At 30.8% G+C, this 23,433-nt stretch overlaps 3 protein-coding genes across 3 annotated transcripts; 2 read left to right on the forward strand and 1 right to left on the reverse strand.

Annotated features, from left to right (window-relative positions):
* On the forward strand, nt 1-6,813 carry LOC8269542 (RNA polymerase I-specific transcription initiation factor RRN3). Its single transcript, XM_002524386.4, has 15 exons — nt 1-417; nt 583-666; nt 759-830; nt 911-982; nt 1,064-1,339; nt 2,044-2,151; nt 2,232-2,348; nt 2,725-2,847; nt 2,935-3,003; nt 3,256-3,359; nt 3,517-3,600; nt 3,726-3,813; nt 5,124-5,243; nt 5,517-5,701; nt 6,261-6,813. Exons 1-15 carry the CDS (start codon nt 295-297, stop codon nt 6,556-6,558), a joined length of 1,923 nt encoding a protein of 640 aa, XP_002524432.2. The 5' UTR covers nt 1-294; the 3' UTR covers nt 6,559-6,813.
* A 7,413-nt stretch (nt 6,814-14,226) lies between these two features.
* LOC8269541 lies at nt 14,227-15,613 on the forward strand. Its single transcript, XM_025158309.2, has one exon. It carries the CDS (start codon nt 14,600-14,602, stop codon nt 15,434-15,436), a length of 837 nt encoding a protein of 278 aa, XP_025014077.2. The 5' UTR covers nt 14,227-14,599; the 3' UTR covers nt 15,437-15,613.
* A 3,580-nt stretch (nt 15,614-19,193) lies between these two features.
* Nucleotides 19,194-20,163, reverse strand: LOC8269540 (NDR1/HIN1-like protein 26). Its single transcript, XM_002524384.4, has one exon. The coding sequence runs from the start codon at nt 20,079-20,081 to the stop codon at nt 19,443-19,445; it is 639 nt and encodes a 212-aa protein (XP_002524430.1). The 5' UTR covers nt 20,082-20,163; the 3' UTR covers nt 19,194-19,442.
* Nucleotides 20,164-23,433: the final 3,270 nt, after the last annotated feature.

Raw genomic sequence — 23,433 nt, forward strand, 5'->3', positions numbered from 1 at the left:
AATAAAAAAAGGTCGGTTTGCGGAAAAACCCTATCTCTCTTTCCTCTCACAGCCGACAAATAAACACAAGGAGGAGAGGAAGAGGAGGCAGCTGCCGAAGCTCAAACATACATCCTTTTTGCTATTCAATTCCTATCTCTCTTTACTTTTATAGCGAAAGCTAAGCACAAGAGAGGAGAGGAAGAAGGAGAAGAAGAGCAGCCGCCGAAGCACAAACACACACCTTAACGTCTGCTATTTAGGCTGTCGACCACTATCATTATCTGCCAACAGAAAAGAAAAAAGGTCGAGATTATGGGAGTAGAATTGGACAGTCAGTACAAAAAAGAGATAGAAGACATGGAGGATGATGGTGTTAATTATACTGATTCTGACTTAGTTTATCATGTCAGGGATGCCCTTCATTCAGTTCAATACGTAAGCAATCTTCACCTTTTTTTTTTTTTCTTTAATGGGTATTTGTTTTGCTGTTATATCTTTTCAATGTTAGGATAATTATTGTTCTTAATCAATTCATCCACTCGCTTGAAGTGTGACCTTAAAAACTAGTATTTATAGTCCTGCATTTTTCCTGATGATTAGGGAGATACCAACAGTTATGACCAGCTTGTTGGTGTCATGCATCATTCCCAACGGCTTACCCCTGATGATGTGGCGCTTCTTTTGGTATGTCGTCTCACTCTTAACTCTGTAGCTCTACTCTCAATATTTTTCTTTTGTAATATTTTCTTTTTCACATTTTACGATTTTCTTGGCAGACTAGTCTAAAGGCACTCTCTGGGGCAGTTTCTTATATAGACGAGTGCCACCATGATCGTCTTCTTCAATCTGTAAGCTGGTCTTTTTTGAATTTACTTTGTTACTTTTTTTTGTCTCCATGCTTATCTGTTTAGGATGGATTATCTATTAGATATTTGGGATGAGCATTTGGAATTATGGACCTGATGTGATGGAAGCTTTGCTTGAACTCATTATTGCCTTGGTAAGTACCTTAATGATTTTCCTCAAGCTGTATTTTCTAAACTTGAATTGTTCTTTACTCGTTCTATTTATTGTTTAACAGGCAGCTTCAAATGGAAAATATATTGATCCATGTTTGAAAATGCTTGTAACCAATTTCGTGCCACCAATGTATTTAATTGATATACTAAAGCTGCCACGCGGTCAGGCAAAAAAGGAACAAGTTCTATCGCGATTGCATACAGCTCTTGAAGATATTGCTCATTTGATACCTATGGCAGCCTCTAGATTATCTACAGAAGTTGTAAGTGAGATTCAAAGGATACCAACAACCTTTAAGAAAGATCAATATCATGAGAAGGACCGTGTGAAATATCGAGTAAGTTTAATTTGCACATTGACATGGCTTGTAAAGAGTTATCTATAAATTGGATATATAAAAATAGTGCATTTTGGTGATTTTGAAAACTTCCAAGCATTTATTATTTACAGTCAAATGTCTCTTTGCTTTTCTAGGAAGTAGAGTATTTACATGAAAAATTGCTGGTTTCCAATGTTGTTACGTTCTTCACAATATTGAAGCTGTAATATTTCTGGAATATATGTTTATCCATATACAAGCATTAAAAAAAAAATTAGTTGAAAGTTAGACAATCTTATATTGCAGGCCATCATCAGACTGCAAGTCAATCTCCATTGAGTGACACTTTATGAGTAATTTCTATTTATATCTGCTGCATTAGATTTCTGAATGAAGTGTGCACACTATTTTATTATTGAAAGCCCATACATGAGTTGGAGATGCTATATAGTTGTGGATTGTGCCTGGTTTTTGTATGATGCTGTTTTAGAAATCTCATGTTATTTTTAGCTCAAGGAAAAATGTGAACACTTATTAACATTGCAAGTTATAGTTCAGCTCTCTTTCTTTCTATAATCTAATTCAATATGCTGGTGATGTTGCGATTTCTATAAACAATTTATCCAAAATTGGTTTCGTTCTGATGCTTTTTTAATTTGCAGCCTCAGAAATGTCTCACTTATGATTATCCACTCTGAAAACTTATTTGCTTACTTTTACAGACTGAAATCTATGTGGAGAATATGTTAAGATTGGAGAGTGGTGCAATAAGAGAATTTGTTGGAAGCAGGATGCTGATGGCGGTGGTTGATAAGCTGATAGATTTGGATGTAAGTCGATAATGAAATCAGTTCTTGAGCAAATGCTTTTCAGTTATTGACTGAATGACATATGCGAGCTCTGTATGCAGGTGGCAATTGGTTGGGATGACATTCTACGAGATGACTCCTGTAAAGGCATCTTTGCTATTGAGCTAGAAGATGCTGATGAGGTTTCAGATGATGATGAATATAATGATTATGGCGAGGTATGATCCTCAAATTTCATAATAGGCTGCTTAAATCTGAGGTCTATAGTAAGACGAGATGATTGACGTAGGTAGGCTATATGACCATTCAACACCAACATTGAGAATTCTTGTCCACTTTATTGCTGGAAATTGGATGCTGAAATCTGAATATCTAACATAATAATTCTATTATGTAAAATTGAATTCAAAAATACTGTACTTTTTTGAAATTACTAGTCTACCATCTGACAAGCTTATGGTGCCCTGTAGATTGCTAACATTAAATTTTTTATGTTTGTGTGATGTGCGTAGTCAGATTTTTTACTTGACTTGTTTCCATCATGTTGTATGAACTTGTCTGTAAACAAATACTAAAGCTGAGTTCCTTCTACAGCTTCCGAGAACTTTAAGCCATAAGAGCTTAGGTGAAAACGTCGCTGCTGATCTGTTAGATAGTCTGATGGTCCGAATATTTGAGCATCTCGAGTTGTGTGCAAACAATAAACGTTTGAATGAGGTGCGTCGAAAATCAGGTTTTCGTGTTTTGTTCCATTGGTTTTCTTCTTTTCTTTTTTATTATAGTTAATGTTATTTTTCTTTGTAGGTGTTTGAAACCCTTTTGGATTCGTTCATGCTAACTATCTTAAACACATATAAGTCAAAGTTTGCTCAGGTAACTCATTCTGTCTCCTATATCTAAATGAATAGGAGGGTCTTAATTAAATGAAAATATGTATAGTATATGTCTGCTTAATAAGACTATTAATTTTATAACTATCTGTGTTTTTCAAAATTATCAGAGTAAAATGCTAAATCCAAGGATGAAACTCTAGTCTCCTAGGTCATTGGCACATTGCAGGAAATGAGGAAGCTTAGATGTATGCAGTTTCTCATTGTAAAAATGGTCTCTACATTTTGTTTACAGTTTGTGATGTTCTATGCCTGTGCACTCGATCCTGAAAATTGTGGTGTGGAATTTGCTGAAAGACTCAGAGATAGGTTTACTTATGGTGAGAATCCACTCACAAGGTAATATAGTTTTTTACATTGAGATTTGCAATTTTTACTGCATGAGTGGTGTTTCAGGCTTCTAGAATAGGCTAGAAATGCATTGGCAAAAAAGAAAAACCTTTTTCATTCTCTACTGGTGGTAAAGCATTTGTGTCCTTTTATCTCCTTAATGCAGGATGAGTGCCGTGGCTTATCTTGCTAGTTATCTGGCTCGCGCAAAGTTTCTGCCTATTGCTTTTGTTGCTAGCACATTGAAAAGGTTCCAAAGAATTTTTATTATTATTCTGCTGTTTTCCTTGAATATATTGCAACAAGTTGATGTGGTAAAAAAGAGAAATCAACCAGGATCATTTTTAATGTGTAAATTGTTGTATGATGTTTCAGGCTGGTGGATTGGTGTTCGGAGTATTGTAGAAACCAAGATGGTGACATGAACCCAAAAGCACATCGAGTTTTCTATTCTGGATGTCAGGTATATGGGATTTGATAACATGGACATGTCTGGCTTTATTGAGTTCTTTGATAGTATGCACTTGTCTGACTTCGATGAGTTGGTTATGTTTGTAACATTAATAGCATGGATGCTTTGTTCTGAAAATTAACCTTGGACCTCATTGTAATAGATGTCCCTTTCTACACTATTTAGGAAATTTACAATCTCTTTATACTTCTGGATATAAGGAGGATACAACCCAAAGCAATACTTTGGTAGTAGTGGTACTACTGATACCTGTTATTACTACCTAATCATGTATCTGCTACCTTTGCTTTACCTTTCACATCATTTTAACTCAACAGGAAGTGCCCTGTTTCTCCAGAGCATTATAAATTAGTATTCCTGAATTCTCTTTTCCCTCTTAAGGCCATTTTACTTTGTTTTGATCAATCAGAGGAAAAGATGGAATAATTTATGCATCTTTGAGGCTTTTTAATTGTTTCCTAACTAGGCCTTGGGATCATCTGCCTCTGACAATTTATTAAGGAATTAGTGCTATCTACATTACAAATACAGTGTGACATCACATGATGTGATTTGATAGTAACTTGTTTAATTTCTGATCTATGCTGCTTGGACTCGGATACTGTAGCCCGAAGCACTTTATGTAGTTTGTCTAGCTCAGGCCTAAGGAAAGTACAAAATTACTGTGCCATATTTTTTCAAATGTTAGGGTTTTATATATTTCCTAACTCAGCTGCCGGCCCTTATTTCCTCTTCCCCTTTTTTTTTCTTTTCTTTTTTCTCTGTTATATTATTTCTTCCTCGCTTTTTTGCTTGCTGCTGCTTTTTCCTGTTCCCCCTCCTCCCCCTTGTCGTAGCTGTTCACTCTGTCTTCTTCAAATAAGCAGAAGCCATATCAATTTCCATTTGAAGGGATCCCATATCAGCACCTGTGTAATTTTGTATTGTATCAACATTGGTACCTCTTAAAAAATGAAGAATCCAAGCAACATAGCTTCTCATATATCTTGTCTTGGCAGAAGGCTTGTCTCATTAATAATTGGTGTTTTTAAATGTATGCTACTGTTTGCTTATGGATTGTCTTATACTTCTCTCCAAGATGTTCTTCTGCATGGCTGATCTTGAGCTGGTTCATACATATCATTGTTATTTTTGAGAATCAAAATCAAATTGTTAAAATAGTCAAACAACTTGTGTGCTAGTTCACTTCACAGCTTCTAATTTCTCATACAGTTGTTATAATTGTTTTTGATCCTTAATGTGCTATGAAACTCTCATGCAGTTGCAGAACTGATTTTTTAATGTTTAATTCTGCTCCACAGGCCATATTGTATGTGCTATGTTTTCGTATGAGCTCAATGATGGATATTCCATGGCTCAAATCCCAACTTCTCCATATGCCCTTGGAGCAAATCATGAAGCATAAATTGGGTCCTCTGAAGGTGAGATTTTTGGGATGTTTGTCTAAAAATTTATGAATTGCAAAAAAAAAGGCTAAGGGGATTTTAAAGGGGCTGAGGATGGGAGGAAGTATGAAAGGTGTAAACGAATTGGTTGTAATTTTACTTTGGCATACCTGGTATATATAGTTTTTCTCCATTGATCTTGACAGTTGACTTAAGAGAGTGTTGGTAATTATTCTCTTTAGGTTTTCTCTTTTTCTACAAGCGGGAACATTGCCAATTATTGTTCTTTTGGTTTTCCTTTTTGAGCAGGTGTGCCTGCCATCTATAGTAGAAGAGTTTCTAAAACAGGCAAAAGCTGCTCATCTGTTTACTACATCCCAAACATCCAGCTTTGAAGATGTTTTGGAATCAGAATTTTCCAAGGATTTTGGTGGACTGGAAAGACTGGACATGTTCTTTCCATTTGACCCATGTTTGCTGAGAACATGTGACAGGTATGCATTTATAGCTTTGGCATTTTCCTTTTTATTTAAAATTTTTTTGTGTCCTTGCATAGCTAGAAAGAGAGGGGGGCAAAAAGAAAAGGAAAAAAAGAATAGGGGACGTACTGCGGGGATCCCTTTTTTGCTCATCAATATAAGGCTAATATGTCAGGTTCAACCTTGTTTTGCTTTTGGAGAAAATGAAAATAATTGCAATGTTTGGTTTTCTGTGGTCTCAAATATTTCATGTTGCAAAGGTAACTTGCATTAGTTTCTGAATTATACAATTGCATAAAGAGTAAGTTCAACTTCTCCAAGGAAAAGCTAATGGGAAAATGTTAGTGGCTGCGTCATTTGGTACCATTAGTTGCGCTATACTGAACCATACTGTCAAAGCTTTTAAACAAACATTCAGGCCATGCAATTTAAGCATTAATTCTATACTGTGAATCTCACAAGTCCAAATTGATAGAGTGCAAGAAGATGCTTTCTTCATGTTACTTGCTAATGCTTCTATTCATGTTACTTGCTAATGCTTCTATTTTCCCCTTGTGCAAAAAAATTCCATTAGGAGTTTCATCCGGCCAAACTTTGTATACTGGAAGGATGTCAGAACCACATATGGCAGTGATGAGGAAGATAGCAGTGATGAAGATATTGCTGAGGATTTTACTGACATAAATGGAGGGAGTTATATGGAAGAAGGGATGGCGACGAGTTTAGACGGCCAACATCTTGATCTTGATGAATTTGACTATGCAATGAATAAAATGTCCATCACACCCAAGAATCGATTCGGTATCAGATTCGGAGAAAGGATGCAAATGCCCTCAAAAATAAGACCCTCTACAAGTCCGGAGTCTTTGTGATAATTGTTAGACAGGGGAGGGCCTGTTATTTTCATGCTAACATTATTTATTCAGGGTTTAGGATTTCACTAATAGATTCAATTCCAGGCTATGTGATCCTATTCAACTTTGATTTTCAAGCTGTTGTAAATTAAAATTTTGATTGATGCGTTTACACTATAATGTTTCATATATTGAGTGTAATTAATTAGAGTCAGGAACTTGAGCCTTCCAAGTTTGGTGTTCAATACAAGAATATGATGTTTTAATATTTCATATTTAATCAAGCCAAAATATGTTGGAAAGTTAATGTTCTTTATTGTTTTTGTTAGTGATGCGCGGGAATCTTTTATTAAACTGAAATTTTTGGAGGATTAGAAGTTAGTGGATTATATGTATATATTCATGTTATTGTATCTTTTTATCTTTTTATAATATCTACTATGTCTAGGGTAAATGATTACAACCTCCTTGATGTAACCTGAAATACACAGTTCGGTTTTCTTACTTTTCAATAAGATATCATCTTTTTCAGATTTGGCTTGATATACTATGGTCTTTTCATTAAAATTAGTTTTCTTTCTCACGTGTGAAAATATTAATTATTTGGTAAGTTATCATTTAAAAAAAATAATATATATTTTTAAATTTAGCATTATAAATTTTTTAGTTTTAAGATAATATGATAAAAGGATTTTATCATAATAAATTCATCTATAAATAAACTATCTTATAATTTATAAAATTTAAATAAATTTAATATTTATTAAAAAAATTGAAGATTTACATATATTATAAAAATATAATAATTCAATGAAATAATGTGATAGTATTGAAATTAATATTCCTAATAAGAATAATATAATAAGACTAATTCTATTTGAATTTTGCTTTTATCAAACATTTTTTTTATTAAAATTCTAATTTAGTATTAATATACGTTAAACTTTGACTTTTCACTTTTTCTTTCAAATGTTTCTTTTTTTATTTTTCTCATGTTTTTTAGTTGATATATGTTCTTATAAAACTAGTTATTATTATTGTTATAAAATTCGTATATTGTCCATGTTATAATAAAATATATCAATTATCAATAACATTAATTTTAGATAATGAAATTACTAAAGTATTAATTTATTTTAGATTTTTTCAATTTTATTCTAGGTTACTTTTTATATTTTATATTTTATATCTTCATTAAATATCTAAAGAGATTTCATTTTTTCATAAAGGATGTTAATTAGGAAGTTGGTGATTTATTTCAAATTTTTTATGTCAGTTATATATATGCGTGCAATTAATTAGTTAATAGATTCAAATCTTAATAATAAGTTTTAGTAGTTATTTGAATTATCCTAAAAAATGAAATATCAAATTATTTCTTTATTATAATTAAATTCAACTTCTTTCTCATTTTTATAAATAAATTTTTATAAATTGATAGTTACTCAAGCCATAAGATTTATTCAAATAGATTCAAAAAAAAAAAAAATCTTCAACTTCTCAATTGTAAGTGAAAAGATCCAAAATTAAGTACATCTCAATCTCAACACAACTGAAGTTTAAGTACATTCTTATAACCTTAATTAATGTCATAGGCAATATACTGTAAGAATTTATTTAATAATTGTTTGTAATATATTATTGGAGGATAATAATGATAAATTTTCTGCAAAATTGACTCAATATTTGCCAAAATAAGTACTAATTATACTAAAGCCTAAAAGTTATATGTATAACAGCTCAGTAAATTGATACATTAATAAAATGTATCCAAACCGTAATGGTTTCTTTCATTTTTTATCCAATTATTTTTAATTTTTTCATTGACAATAAGGAATAAAGAAATTTAAAAAAAAAAATTATTAGCCATAGAGAAATTATTAGTCATAAAGAAATTATTTATATACATGTAATTTTTTTATTTAGTAAATTAATATTAACTATTTAATTGATTATCACTTAAAAGATAAAAGTATACATATTTTTATAATAATTTTTATAACTTATAAAATTTAAACTGATTATTTGTATGGCTATCATTAAATAGATTTAATAATATAATATTTAGATTTGGATATCTAAAATATATATATACAAGACTCACATATGTTGTAAAAGTATTTTAATAATATAATAATAATAATACTTTATTTTAATAAGATAAATTATGGCAAACACTTTTCAGTATGAACTTTTTTTTATTTTCTTACTTTAAGAAATTATAAAATTAAATTTCTTAATTCTAATATTATATTTAGATTTAGATATCTAAAATATATTTAAATTATTATCACTGTTTATGATAAGTATAATTAAATGAAACCTTGTCAATTTATCTTTCAAGAATTTTTAAAATGTGAAGAAATTATTCAAATTATGTCAATTAGTTCGAAATTAATGTTAAAGCTTAATTATGAGTTAATAATTCATTATTTTGGATAATTCATATTGCTCATGATACTATTAAATAAATAAATCTTAGTTATATTTTTTTCTCCAAATGTTTTATTTTGTTATTTATCATTATTAAGTTAAATAAAAAAATGAATAATTATTCATGCACGTTCAATGCACGTGAATATTAATTATTGAACTCATTAATGCACTCTTTTATTAGCTAATTGTGGGTAGCGGTTTCGGATGCACACCCAAATATCTTTAACAACTACGACACTGTAAAGATTTTCAATCTAATCGGGAACATGTTAACTAGTCACTGAGACTAGTGCAGAGATGGAAGTTGCCACCCGGGTAATCACGACATTTTTACTAATGAGTGTTGTTCCTCATATTCTATAAGGAAGCTTACGCCACAAAATCTAGAGATGATCCAGAAGCCAACTTCTTTATTTGTGTATATTAGTCTTTAATTTTATTATTTAACAAATTATTTCTATAAATGCAAATAATTTATACACTGGCATATACCAAATAACACACATAATATATCTAAGTCTATTCTATTTTATTTAAGTCCAGCCCGGGTTAGGATTGTTAGCCTAATTTACTAGTTAGTTATGTGTAAAGTCCACCTAGTCTAGCCCATTTACATATTATGCCTGTGAATTTTAGCCTTTAAGCTTAATGGGATACTTATTATGATGATGCCAAAATTCTAGCTAAATATGTCAAAACCCGCTAAGTCTACTTAAGTTTTAGGATTTTAGGCCTAATTAAAGTTGATTGGCCTATTGGACTACCAAATTCATATTGAATCAGTTTTTAACCCTAAGCCTCTGTGGCTCATTTTAATTAATCATCATGTAATTACATATTTTATTAACATGCAATAAATAAAAATAAATAAAATAAAGCAGAAAGTAAAACCTAATTATTACAACCTGCTTACAACTACGATTGTGAAAAGAAAAATACCTAAAAACTATACAGAAGTCAAAATACATTAGAAAAAACGTCCAAAAATCAAAAGAATGTGGGCCGGGCACAAACAACCGATCGGCTTTAGGGTTTCCCAGACTATTTTCGTCGTTCTTTAACATATTTTTCATCTCCAGAGCCGAATTTCACATGCATGAACAATAAAACTCAATTAGAATAAAAGAAAAGAAAAGAAAACATTAAAACAAAGACAAGAAAATACTAGCAAAATAACAGTAGACTATCAATCGATCAAAACCCTAAACTGCTAAAAAAACCTAAACATTGTAAAGTAACAGAAGGCAAATTAGGACATATCTAATAACCTAAATACAATAAAAAAATATCTAAACATTAATAACATGTTTCTAATTAAATCTAAAATTCTAATTGCAAAATACCATATTTCAAAACCCTCAATTCTTATTATTAGATATAAAATCCTATTTATTAATATGCATATTCCTAAAAGACCTAATTTAATCATATTTGTCATAAATTAAAAACCCTAACAATGTTTCTAAAAGCAAATAATAAACGAGAACAAAAAAGGGAACGAAAAAACTAATTATGATGATAGTGGATGAATGATGAAAGAAATCCTTAGGTTGTCACCATAAATTTTAGATCTGCCAGTTTTAGGCGATGAGGATGCGGTTGAATCGAAGACTGGGTAGGAATCCAGTGCTAGATCTAGCTTTAAAAAATCTTCTTTCAATTAAAAAAAAATTCAAAAATGATATTTCTTTAGTGACTTGTTTTTTGAAATCGTTCTTTCTTAAGTGGCTTGGATCTTCTAAGGACGACTAAGAACGAAAATATCTTTCTTTTCTCTTTGGATTTTCTCTCTGTTCTTTCTTTCTCAGTATCTCACAAGGCTTAATTTCACTTACGGCCAATTTTCAATTCTTGATTCCTCTCCCAAAATCCTAATCACCTCTTTCTATTTATAGAGGTAGAGTTTCAAGAAAAATCCTAAAGAAAGCGATAGATTTTAGGAATACATCGATAAATATCAGATTTTATTTTTAAAATTTAAATAACTATCGATTAAAAGGACGATTATCGTCTGTATATGGACATGAGATCGTCACAAAAATGATGTCGGAGTGCAAAAATCCCAATCGGCACTATGTAGAGGCGATTCGCTCTATGTACAACCGATCGACTTTATATACAAGAAAAGTTTATTAAAAAACTAGCAATTAGGTCCCTGAATTTATAAAAATTATCGTTTTAACTCTCAAACTTAATTTTTTCTAACAATTAGGTTCGAATTGATATCAGAAAAAAATAATTCCAGCTGGATTAACCTCGACCTTAGCCTCAGATTTGCTTATCCTTCACCTCCCGAGACTTTAGAAGGTAGTAACTTTCATCATAGAGTTTTTCATTTTTCCTCAATATCTCAATCTGGAAAAGGGTTTCTGACACTAATTTTAGTATATATATTATATTTTATTTAATTTCAAAATCCAATTAAAAATAATATATGTCATAATTTTCCTATATAATTGAAATTCTACTTCAAAAAAATGTATATTTCTATTTTTTACGAAAATATTTTATTAATAAATTTAACAAAAATTATATAAAATTTTAAGTAAAAGACTAAAACTTATATAAATATTTTTAAATAATAAATATTCAGTAAATAATAAATTATTTTTAAGACTAATCAAATTTTTGATAAAGAGATTGAAGATTAATTAAAAAGGTTTAATAAACAATTCTTAATAATAATTGCCAATAGACTTTATTAGTAACAATTTTAAAAATGTCTTTAAAATCTATTATTATTATTATTGTCGTTGTTGTTATCATTATTGTCTTGAATATATTTATTATAATTAATTTTTCAATCTCACTTTAACTAAAAGAAAAATATTTATACTTATCTAAGACTTTTTAGTAGAATGATTCAAAAGAATTTACAATACAATTAAATGTTTTGATGAACCAAGAAGTCTCCGGGCCCTATTGTTAAGAATAATGAATTACTATTTTCATTAATAGCATTTAACCGGTAGGGCAACCATATGCTTGACTGCATTGAAGGTTTGGACTATTCGTTGAAGATAAAAGTACATCGAACCCATATGAAGTTTTACCGTGAGCAGGTTGTATCCATTGGGCAAATATGGGTTCGATAAAGATTTGTTTCTCCGGAGTACCAAAAGTAAGCATGACGTCATTATGAACATAAACTCCCAAAGTATGGAATCCCAAAAAGAGGCTGGCCCAAATCCGTCTATTTCTTTATCTCTCCGTGAATTGTATGTTTGTAACAATAGGGACAGAATTTTCTCAATTCCAATCGACTAGGCGTATTATGTCGATTATTTTGAGTAATATATCTGGAAATACCTGTTGATTTTTTATTAACACTGTTTTGAACACAACTAGTACATTCTAAAATAACCCTTACTCAGACATCTTTACCCTTAGCCATAATATATATTTATATATATATAACTCAGTGAAATCAATAAATAAGGAATTTATCTTCATCTCATTTATAAGTTTTTCTAGCTAAATATAAATTTAGTTTGTTACGTTATAGGATTAATAATAAAATTATAAAATATTAATAATTTCATATTAACTCTTTAGTGATTTTATACAACTTTTGTAGTCGCGAAATTAAGTCAAAATTCTCTATTCTGAAATTGCCCATTTTTGCGGTCGCACCTTAAAAATCGCAGTCTCAATTTTTATGCATAAATGGATTCTAAAGGCTCAATTTTCAAATGATGTGAACATAAATTTCTATATAAAACTACTTAGAAAGAACATTAGTACTACTCAATTTGATTGTCAATATCAAAATCAAAGATTACCAAGTTAATGAAATAACTTAGGCTAATAACAATATTATGCAATTTGGTCGTTATTTGCTAACGGTCATATTCACAGGGTACCAAAGTAGCAAAAAGTAAAACATAAGCCCTAAAGTGAAAATATATTAAATGACAAGGTGGTTTAATGAAGTTTTTCCTAAATTTTTTATTTAACAGAAAATGTAAAAGGATTATTGTGTGAGTCTAGGAACAAAACCGAAGGATTTAGTTGAGTTTTCATTAAAACTCAAAGGTTTAAGGGACACCCAAGGTTGTAATCAAGTTTGATTATAGCGAGTGTGATCTTGAGAAGTGGACATAGGGAAGATTATTCCTAAGCCACTATAAATCTCTTAGGTCAATCTCTAGATCCCTTCTACCTCTTATATTCTTGTTGTATATTATGTGTTTGTGTTCAATTATTTTTATGTCGCGATTTGAGGTCACCAATTCAACTTTTCTTTTTGGTTCCAAGAGGCAGCAACTACCACGTTATTTTTCCATCAGGCTCTAAGACTAATGTAAATGGATTTAGTGATACTCCAATTAAAGCTCAGGAGTTTTATGATAGAAATTAAAAGTTAGAGATTATTGTGATACATAGGCCAGATTTAAGAGACTGTCAGTGAAATTTACTCGAATTTTCTTAATATGTATAAAAGTAGACACTATCTAATGCAACCGGCTGATTTTAGTTCATAATTTCGATTCCAATCAAGTTTAAAAAATAATATTTTTTTGAGTTGGATTAGAACCGACAGTTTACGTACGAGCCAAGGGGAATCAGGTTCCCTTTAGTTTCAAGCTGGTTCGAGCTCAATCTAGTCTATTTTGACCGGTCTAGTTTTGAAGCCAAACTGCTCCATATCTAGATTTATATTACAGTATATTCATTAGAATAAAGTCTTGTAGTTAAAATAAAAAAAAATCATAAAATATTTAAAAATTGTAATTACTTTTTCAGCATAAAATATATTGCATCAAGTGACAAAAAGAAAACTAATCCATCGATGCTTGCATATGCCATAAATAAAAGGAGATTCATGATCAACTACTAACTTATTTACCCAATTTATAAATTTTTTATTTGAAGTTAAAAGTTAATTTATATATATATATAATGTGAAAATATAAAAAATTAAAAAAATACTTAATTTTAATTTTATTAACAATATAAAATATGCATTAATAAATATATTTAATTATTTGTTAATAATTAAATTTTAATAATATAAAATAAATTTAATGTGGTTTAACTTTATTATTCAAATAGAATTTTTTTCAAGGCCATTTACTAGTAGAAATTATAAAATAATAAAAAAATGTATAATGCTTAGACATTTTCTTATAATTAATAAATAAAAGAAAATTAGTCACTGAAAAAAAAAATATAAATAAATATAAATTTTAGATTAAAATAAATAAAAAAGATGAAAAAAAAAAAGCAATTAAACTATAAAAAAATTCAAATAAAAAGGAACATAAAATTCATGAATGAACTCAAATTTTTAATTTAAGAAAAATCAAAATAAATTGTGAAATATGTTGGATGGTAAGGGCAAAAAGTTAATTGTGGATTGGTTGGGACTTTGCTGAAATTTTGAAGGGCAAATTGCTACTAAGGCCTAAAATTATTCGCACAAGGAATATACAGAAACAGAAAGAATATCTGATCTTTAACATCCTTAGAATTCCCACCTCTAATTCTCAAAACCCTAACCAACACACATAGACCAACTCCTTCTTCTTCTTCTTCTTCTTCTTCTCACAATGGATTTGAATTTCGAAGGGCAATTGCTGCTGCTCCAATTTGATAGAAACAGTATCAATTATTAACTAATATGTCACCACTTAGAAACAACCATTACTTACACACCCATAATAAGCCTTCTAATTTTCATGATTTCTTTTTGACTGCTCTTTCTATTTTCTTTCTCTTCTCCTCCTCCTCCTCCCCCTCCTTCTCCTCTATCAAACCTCAGTTTCCTAGAATTCCATTTATCTGTCTCCCATCAAACCGCCGCCGATTCCTCAAAGTCCCCGCCATGTCCATCTCCAAGAACAATCATCCTTTCGCCACCCCACAATCTCTCTCAGATTGGCTCAAACCGCGCTTACCCTCCGACTCTTTTGCCTCTTGGGGCGTGAAACCCGGCACCAAGAACGTCCAAAACCTCTGGCTTGAATTATCGGAGGGCGAAACATCCCTTGCTGACTCCACCCCTCCAATCCGCACTGTCAGTGTTGTCACGGTGCGCGTCATTGGTGAAAAGAATACAGTTCTAGTCGAGTCCCATCAAGAATTATCAGATGGTAGCGTGAGGAACCGGTGCAGGCCCTTGTCTGAGAAAATGAAACCCAATGAAACCCCTGAAGCTGCTGTCTTTCGAGCTATTAAAGAAGAACTCGGATCGATTTTAAATGATGATGCAAATGTGAGGATTGTGGATGGTTCATATAAGGAGAAGATTGAGGAGCGGAATTCCCTGTCATACCCAGGTTTACCGGCTCGTTATGTCTTATACTCTATGGACGTAATTGTGGATGGATTGCCCAATGATGAATTCTCTACCGAAGAGGTAGAGGAGTATTCTGATTCTGAAGACAAGAGGACTGCAGATAAAGCTGTGTCTGTAAGGAAGCATTTCTGGAAATGGGTTAGTTCTGATTTGGTTTAATCTTGGTATTATGACAATTTTGGTTTATTCTACTATTTTTCTTTTCTTTTTTTTGTTTTTGCTTTTGACATGATCTTATACTTTGAGAAGCGAAGAAATCAATTATAAATGTATTTAACACTAATTTCACAGAGTTTAATAGTGGAATAACAGATGCCTATTTCATGTTTGTGCTAATGTAAGCATATTCTTTTCTTCTGATTTTACTATGTGAGGCTTCATCTCTAATTCTTACTTTCAGTTTAGTATTTCATCTTTTTTTTTAATATTTGGTTCAACATTTTTAATCTATTTGATGGAGATTAACACAACTCTTATTGCTAAAAACTTATGTCTCAATTTAAATTTTGGTTGTATTTAATCCCAGCAAAGTGCTGGCAAACAGGTTTTAAATGCTAGTATGGCCTGAAAATGAGCTGGAGATAAGCAGGTATAATGTAAAGTTAGGGTTATAATTCTGATGCAAGCTAGTTCTTATTGCAATCTTGTAAAAGCTGTAGTACCCTCTTAGACAAGAGCCTTAAATCCATATAAATGACATGGAATTGAATGTCCCTGGGAATGTTTTTTGATAGTCTAATAGCCTTTCCAGATTAGTATATCTCAAAGTCGAGACTTAGTCTGGTATGTTTCAGCAGTAAAAGCTATACTGAAGTTTCACTATTTGGCATGTCGTTTATGATCTTCTGCACATTTTTCAGACATCCCTCTTTCTTGATTTCTGGTTGGATGTTTACTGTATGACAGGGAAAAATTTCATATTTCCTTGAAGAAGTTAAAATTTATCAATTATATTTTTCCCTCTTTTTTTGAGGACTTGAACCTATAATGGTTATTTAGTGTATGTGAGTCTATTCTTTTAATACATTAGCATTCTTTTACTGTACATGATTTGATGATCAGACGAGTTATCAGAAAAAGGAATCATTATTTTCTTTAACCCACACTATCATCTATCAGAAAGCTAGCAAATATGCTTTCAAGTCCAACTTTTTGAATTATGGGATACTTTTGTGCATGTGTATGCCTCATAGTAAATAAGAACTAAGTTTTGCTGTATGGTGCTGAAAGTGAAGAAAAACCCTTCATTGCAGTATATGGATTCTTCTTCCACTGGATAAAATTAGATCAGTGAAGGTTTTGTGTTGAATTGTGTACATGGATAGCATGTTCTTAGTTTAGTAATTTTCAGACCGTGGGGAGGGATTTGAGATAACATATTCCTGAAGTCAAATTGAGATAATCCTTAAAGCCGACAGATTGATATGGAATTTTCATCCTTGGTAAAGCAGATAATTGCCACCTCTGTTTCTCCTTCTCTCTTGAGAATCTGGTCTTTAAGTGTTTGTCTTTTCTCCAAAACACAACCAAGGAAAGAAAAAGATCAGACAATGATTCTATGTGCTCAACTTTCTACTCATGAATGATGCCAAGAAGATTTTGGTTAGCATGTATATCGGTCATGGTGCAGCGAAGCGACATTTGGCAACAATGGAGATGCGAATTTCTATGGTGTGAAAAACTAGGATTGTTTTTGCGTGGACTAGTTGATTTTGTATAGCCAGCTCTTATAGCTAGCTACTGCTTAGTATGATCTGCGACAAAAAGTTGTCTATCCATACTAGTGTCATGTCCATGTAAATAATGTAGAAATCTGGTGAGAATTGGTCCTCACATGCTGTTTACTCCCATGTGGTTAAAACCTAAAACTTGTGTTCTTTTCAAACTCCCTCATGATGCAAATGCTAGTCTAAAACCTGATGGATTGCTGAAACGCAAATGTGATATATGTGGGGAAAACTGAATCACCATTTACAACAATGCATTCTGGAAAGAGTTCAGAAAAGCTCATTGTTTTTCTGTTCCCTCAGGTGTTATTGGATGTTAAAATTATTACTCTGTTCCTTATTTGCAAGCTCATGTCACAGCCTGCCGCTGAACAGTGTTTTTTTTTTCTTTGTTAACAAAAGGCGAGGTTGGTCTGCCCTTCACCTTGTTTTTTCCCCCTCTTTTATTCCTGTGAAAGTGAAGCAATCTGTAGGTTGTTGAACTATACTACATCAGTTACAGTGGGTGGCTAACGAAATGTCATGTTATAGAAAGTTTCTAAGGGTTATAGCGACAGCTGAGGGAGAAAGTAATAGCTTTTGAGATGTTAACCTTAAAATTAAAAAGCTTTTGAAAGTTTTGAAACCAGATCATACCTGTCTTTCTTTAGTTTTTTCTTACCAAGGAGAATTTATGGTTGGAACTATTTGTATGTTACATCCTTCTCTCTTCTTTTTCCTTTCCTTTTCCTTTTTCCACCATCCGGAAACATTAGCTCCTTGTTTCTGGTTCTCTTCCTTGTCCTTGCTAAAGTTTAGCTTTTATTAGAGAAGTTATATGGGGCATGAGCTGCTCCTTAATATTTAGAGGCTCCTAATAAATTCATATATTATTGCTCAAAAAAAATTCATATCATAAAAAAATTGCATATATTCTATTCTTAATATATTATTCTTGTTTATAATTGTTTACTAAAACAAACATTACATAGAAAATAAAGTATTTTAGATTGATCTTTTATCATGCAAATTATTAAAAGAATAAATTTTGATAAATTTAGAAGTTATTATAATATATGAGTTGACAGACATAAAATTAACTTGATTTTTGCTCATTAATTTTAGAAAATTTAATTTGATTTTTTTTTTCAGTTTTTTTTTTTTAGAATCTATTTTTAAAGAAAGCTTGATTTACTATATTTTCTTTAAAAGTTAAATTTTTACTATAAGTGTCATGTCTCACATACTCTAAATTATTTTAAATTACTAGATTAATATGATCTAAACTATTTTAAATTACTAGGTAAAAAAAGGTCAAAATCTGAAAAGGAAAAAAGTTAATCAAATCAGGTGAAATAAAGTAATTTTTAATTAGTCCTTAATGGCCAAGCTCAGGTGGTCTTTTAGGCAACCAATTTTTAAGGAAGGAGCGTACGAACATAAGTACATCCGTAGCCCCTGGATATGGGATGTAGAGCAAAGAAATACTCTTTATTTATTTTATCATACGCTGCTGTGCACCTGTTGTATTTCGGTACTTCAAATTAAGAAGAAAAAAAAAAAACTGGAAAATTCTTATTTAGGTTTAGTGTAATGTTACCATATATACACTAGACTGATAGACCTTGAGTTGTTCTTCTCTATGTATATATAATAATAGATGTGGATATGCAATGGAAGCTTTTGAAGATCCAATTCTACTCGTCGGAATTAAGGTGTTCCGCGGTATATTCAGTTTTCCCCAGATCCAATTCCGTCGCTCAAACTTGAAACTAGTGGAGTGGAAGAGGATAAAGAAAAGAACCAAAACAAAGAAAAGAAAAAGAAGATTCTTGAAACCTAGCTAATGGACATAGGGACCCAGAAGTTGAACAAAGTTGTGTTATCTATACATTCATTAAAGCTGGGTTATTGACGTCCAAAATTCATCCTTCACAAAAAGAACCAACTAATTACTTTCTAAAAAAGTCTTAGGCTACCCGCTTAAATAAAAACTAACATATAATATCGATATATAACTATGTTCTATTACGAGCAGACCGAGTTTATATAAGAATTCTATTCTTATTTTTTACCGTTGTATTCTACTGATTAATTTCATCGACATGTGTCAAAAACAAAAGAATAGCCTGAAAAGGCCCCCATGAGCCACCCACTATATGATACATGCAAAGTTATGAATGAAAAAACAAATAAGGAGAAGATGAAGATTTATACTCGCCAAAAAAGATTTAAGTTCTTTTTTTTTTCTTTTCTTTTTCATAAGCACTAGCTATAATTTATACATTGTGTCTTTATCATCTTGCTCTAATTAGATTTTTACAGCATTTATAGAAAACAGCAAGAACACTTATAAACAACAAACAAGCCCGAGATATAACATAGCAAGCACACAAACAACTCACGGGGTGCAGGCTGCAGGCTGCTTAGTATTGTTAGTAAGATTATGAATGAAATATTCAAACGGTGGTTGAACACTGAGCCGCTTGCTTTGAACTCAGAGGTCCGGTAGGGAGATTAGGCCCAAAAGCCACAACAGCAATGCAATTAACATTAATCCTGTATCGACCTGAAACCCAGATCCCAACCTTCCACCTGATCCTTCCATTCACCTTTAAACTAAGAACTAGCTTCCCAACTGTCTGGTCTCGTCCCACTTCGTACCCGAAGGACGAAGCCACTGGCAGACCACTTCCGATCAAAGATGCAGTCAAGAGGTTGCTGTCTTGATGTCCTTGATAGAACGGAGGGAGGGTGGTGTCCACAGTTATCTGCTGGCCCTTATAGGCGGCGTAGGCTTGTAACTCGTCGTAATAAATGCCTACTTTATCATTAGGGTTCTTGGAAAGCAAGGTGAGTTGGATGGAGGAATTCAGAAGGTTAGGGCCTGAAATGTTGAGCTGATAGACGTCAGCTTCTTTGAGGGAGAATTCTGGCTTGGTGGGGCGTAAGATAAGCCAAATGATGAGTATCAGCGAGAGGATGGTTGTGAAAGATGCAGAGAAGACGAAGAGTAGCTTCTTGTAGAGCTTATTGTCTATGGTAATTCTTCCTTTTTTGGCACAGTGTTTGGGAGATTCTATGAGGACTTGAGACATTTGCAGTGAAGATGAGAAGGAGAGAGAGAGATAGAGACGAAGATGGAGATAGTGAGATAGGAAGTTTACAAGGTTAAGGAAGGGGGAATTCCGGGTTATATAAAGAGATAAGAGCACTGGCAAACAGAAAAGCAGCAATTATTTTGCTCCCTTTTTATTTTATTTTACTTTCAACTTTCTAAACTTTCCAATTTTATTTAATCCAACCTCCATAATTTTATTTTATTTTACTAAATTCTTATATTTTTATACCTTTACTTTTATATTTAATAAAAAAAATTAATATGATAAGATAAAAATTATAAAAATTAATAAAATAAATATTCTTTCACTATTTGGAAATTTTGAGTATGTAATTCTCTTTAGATAAAAATTAAAAATTATGATAAAAAAAATCTCAACATTAATTTTTTTTAATTTTTTTAATATTTATATATATTTAATAATATACATTTAGAGTTTAATTTTAGAACTTATAGATTTAGAGCTAAAAAAAAAAAATACGTGGTTGGTAATATGGATTTAAAATTTATATATTTTATTTTTATATAATTTAAAAATAAATATTTTTTATTTAAAAGGATTATATATTAAAAATTGTAAGATATTAAAATCAGTTAGTACTTTTTTCTGTATTTATCTCAAAATAAAAATATAAAATTAAGAGTTTAATAATGTATTTTTGTCTTTATTTTTTCCAAACAGGACCTATCATGCTTTTCACTGGTGCTTCTCCTGATGGTGAGATGGGGAAGGTTCATATGGCTCTATAAAGATTATTAACTTGCGTGCAATTCTCGAATTTTCCTTTCAATCTACGGTCGTAAATTCAATTAATATGTTGAAATTGCATCTCGACCGTCCTATCATTCCCTGAACGCAACAGATCACTGTTAGTATGATATGCAGAAGCACGACAAATACCAAGTTGAGGTGGGACAAGGCTGAACTTTTTAAAGCACTATATTTTAGTTACTTGCCTTTTCGATTTTATGAATAAATTTCAACTACAAAGAAGACAAATATCCCAAACACTATTTAAAAAGAAAAAAAAGAGTAATTAAGAGAGACTATGATGGGTGCAATACTATAGACAGCCAGTGAGATAACGACATAGTTATATAATTATTTATTTATATTATATTTTCCGTTATTAAAATTTGATTAGTCATTATTCATATGGCACATAATATTAAGGAGCCAAGCACCAATCACATAACAATGTTGAGAAATAATAATATAACGAATCATTAGATTTTATATTTAATTTTTTCTGTCATAAAATTTTAATTTATATTATTTAATTATAACTATACTTTATTTATTTTATTAATAAAAAATAATAAGTTGTATTTCTCTCTTTTAATTACTCTATCATCTTAGCTTTATTTATGATATAATTAAATTAAAATATAATTAAAATTAAATGATTGAAATAAAATAAAATAAAATTTTGTGAGAAACTATTTCGCTCCTTACGAGTGCCAAGATGTTGCCTCCATCTTATGCAAATCACAAACTTAATTGTTTTACTCTATTTTATTTCTTTTATCTAATTTTAAAATAGGTGCTTAAACTTGAGATCTCCTCAAATTGAAATTCTTATTATTGTCTGATTTTAATTATATTTGTTTAATTTATCATGTAGGCATGCCTTACAAGAGAGAAATGGCACTAATATTGAAGAAGAAAAAGAAAGATTTACATGGGAAGATACGGAGGATATCTATCATGGCAAGAGTTAAAAGACGGATAACACTTTTAGAATAATTGAGAAGAAAGTGAAGGCTTTTAAAAGAGGTAGATGAGATTTGAGTAACCCGATTTTCCTTAAGGTGGACTATAATAATGCATAGGCCTACTGGCATTCTCTCTCTCTCTCTCTCTCTCTCTCTCTCTCACCAAACTTGTTTTAAGTAAAAGCTAAATAATTATATGTAGAAAATGGGGCCTGTGTACCATTATAGAAATATGATTAGATTAGATAAATGATTGCTGTTTAATTAATGCAAAAAATAAGAGTTTTGAGGTTGTGGGATTCGGTTGTGTTATTGAGCTGTGCACTGCACAGAAATGAAATCAAAAGGAGAGAGAGACATGAAGAATCTGTAAACAAAAGGCTTTTCTTAGGAAGCGGCCGGGAATCAATCAAGACCACACCCCCGTAACCCCCCTATCTATAATTATTGGACTTTATTGTGTCTTTTCTAGCCGTTACTTTTAATTTAAGAAAGGGGTTTAATATGGTAGAATGTTAGTTTCTCTTTTCTTCTTCTTTTTCTTTCTTTTTTTTTTTTCTTTTTTTTTTTTCTCCTTTTGAGAAAACAATGTGGTAGAATGTTAGTTGGAACTTGGAAAATACAAGTCTATGAGATTACAAATTATATTTGGGAGAGGGTTGAGAATAGGAGGGAAAATAGAAGGAAAATCTCATTTCCAAATGTGGACTATCATTAAAATGGGCAAGAGTGCACTAACTTAGCAACAAATACACAATAATGACGTGTAATATAACTGAATTGTTGAACTTAAAAAATCTACTAGTCACAATTTTACTGGAACTTGTGCCATTTGGTACAAGAATAGAGTTATGCAAACGAAAAATATGCTCAATAACAACTATATTGACCGCCTCCAAATTCAATTCCCAACCCCAGCAAAGCCCATATCACAAAATTATCGTACTTGTATCAATAAGTGCAAAATATAATAAAATAAATGGAAATAAAGCAGCAATATATCCAATTGTAAAAGAAAATACATGGTATCCAAACTGAAATTAAAGATATATTTGTACTATCACCACAAAGTAGAATAAAATTTGGAAGACAAAGAAAAATTAAGGCGAAATGAGAAATAAAATATCAAAATAAATATGGAGAACATGGATATAATTAACAGATATACAGAAATCTATCTAAAATATTATACAATAACATATTAGTTTCTAATTGGTTTTTATTAGTTTCTATTAGTTCGTGTGATTTATTTAATTTATATTTAGTTTATTTTATATTTAAAGAAAATGTAAAAAAAGTAACTATTTAAGAAAAAAAAAAGGAAAAAAATGTAAATATAAAAAATAACATAAAAATACAGAAACTGAAAGAAAAAAAGATCGAAGTAAAAATGCAAAATAAAAAAGTAAATAGTATAATGATGGTGGTAGTAAGGTAGTGTATTAGTCTATTAAAAAGTAAATACTAAGCTGATAATATATTTTTAACCCGCAATTGTTATTGACCTACTATATACACTCAATTATAAATATTTACTAAGTTCACACACCATATTATAACTTTTAAAAGTCCGAACACTTGATTGTCAAATTTTAATAAGTTCATATATGATT

The sequence above is a fragment of the Ricinus communis genome, chromosome 1 (genome assembly GCF_019578655.1).
Source record: "Ricinus communis isolate WT05 ecotype wild-type chromosome 1, ASM1957865v1, whole genome shotgun sequence".
Lineage (NCBI taxonomy): Eukaryota > Viridiplantae > Streptophyta > Magnoliopsida > Malpighiales > Euphorbiaceae > Ricinus > Ricinus communis.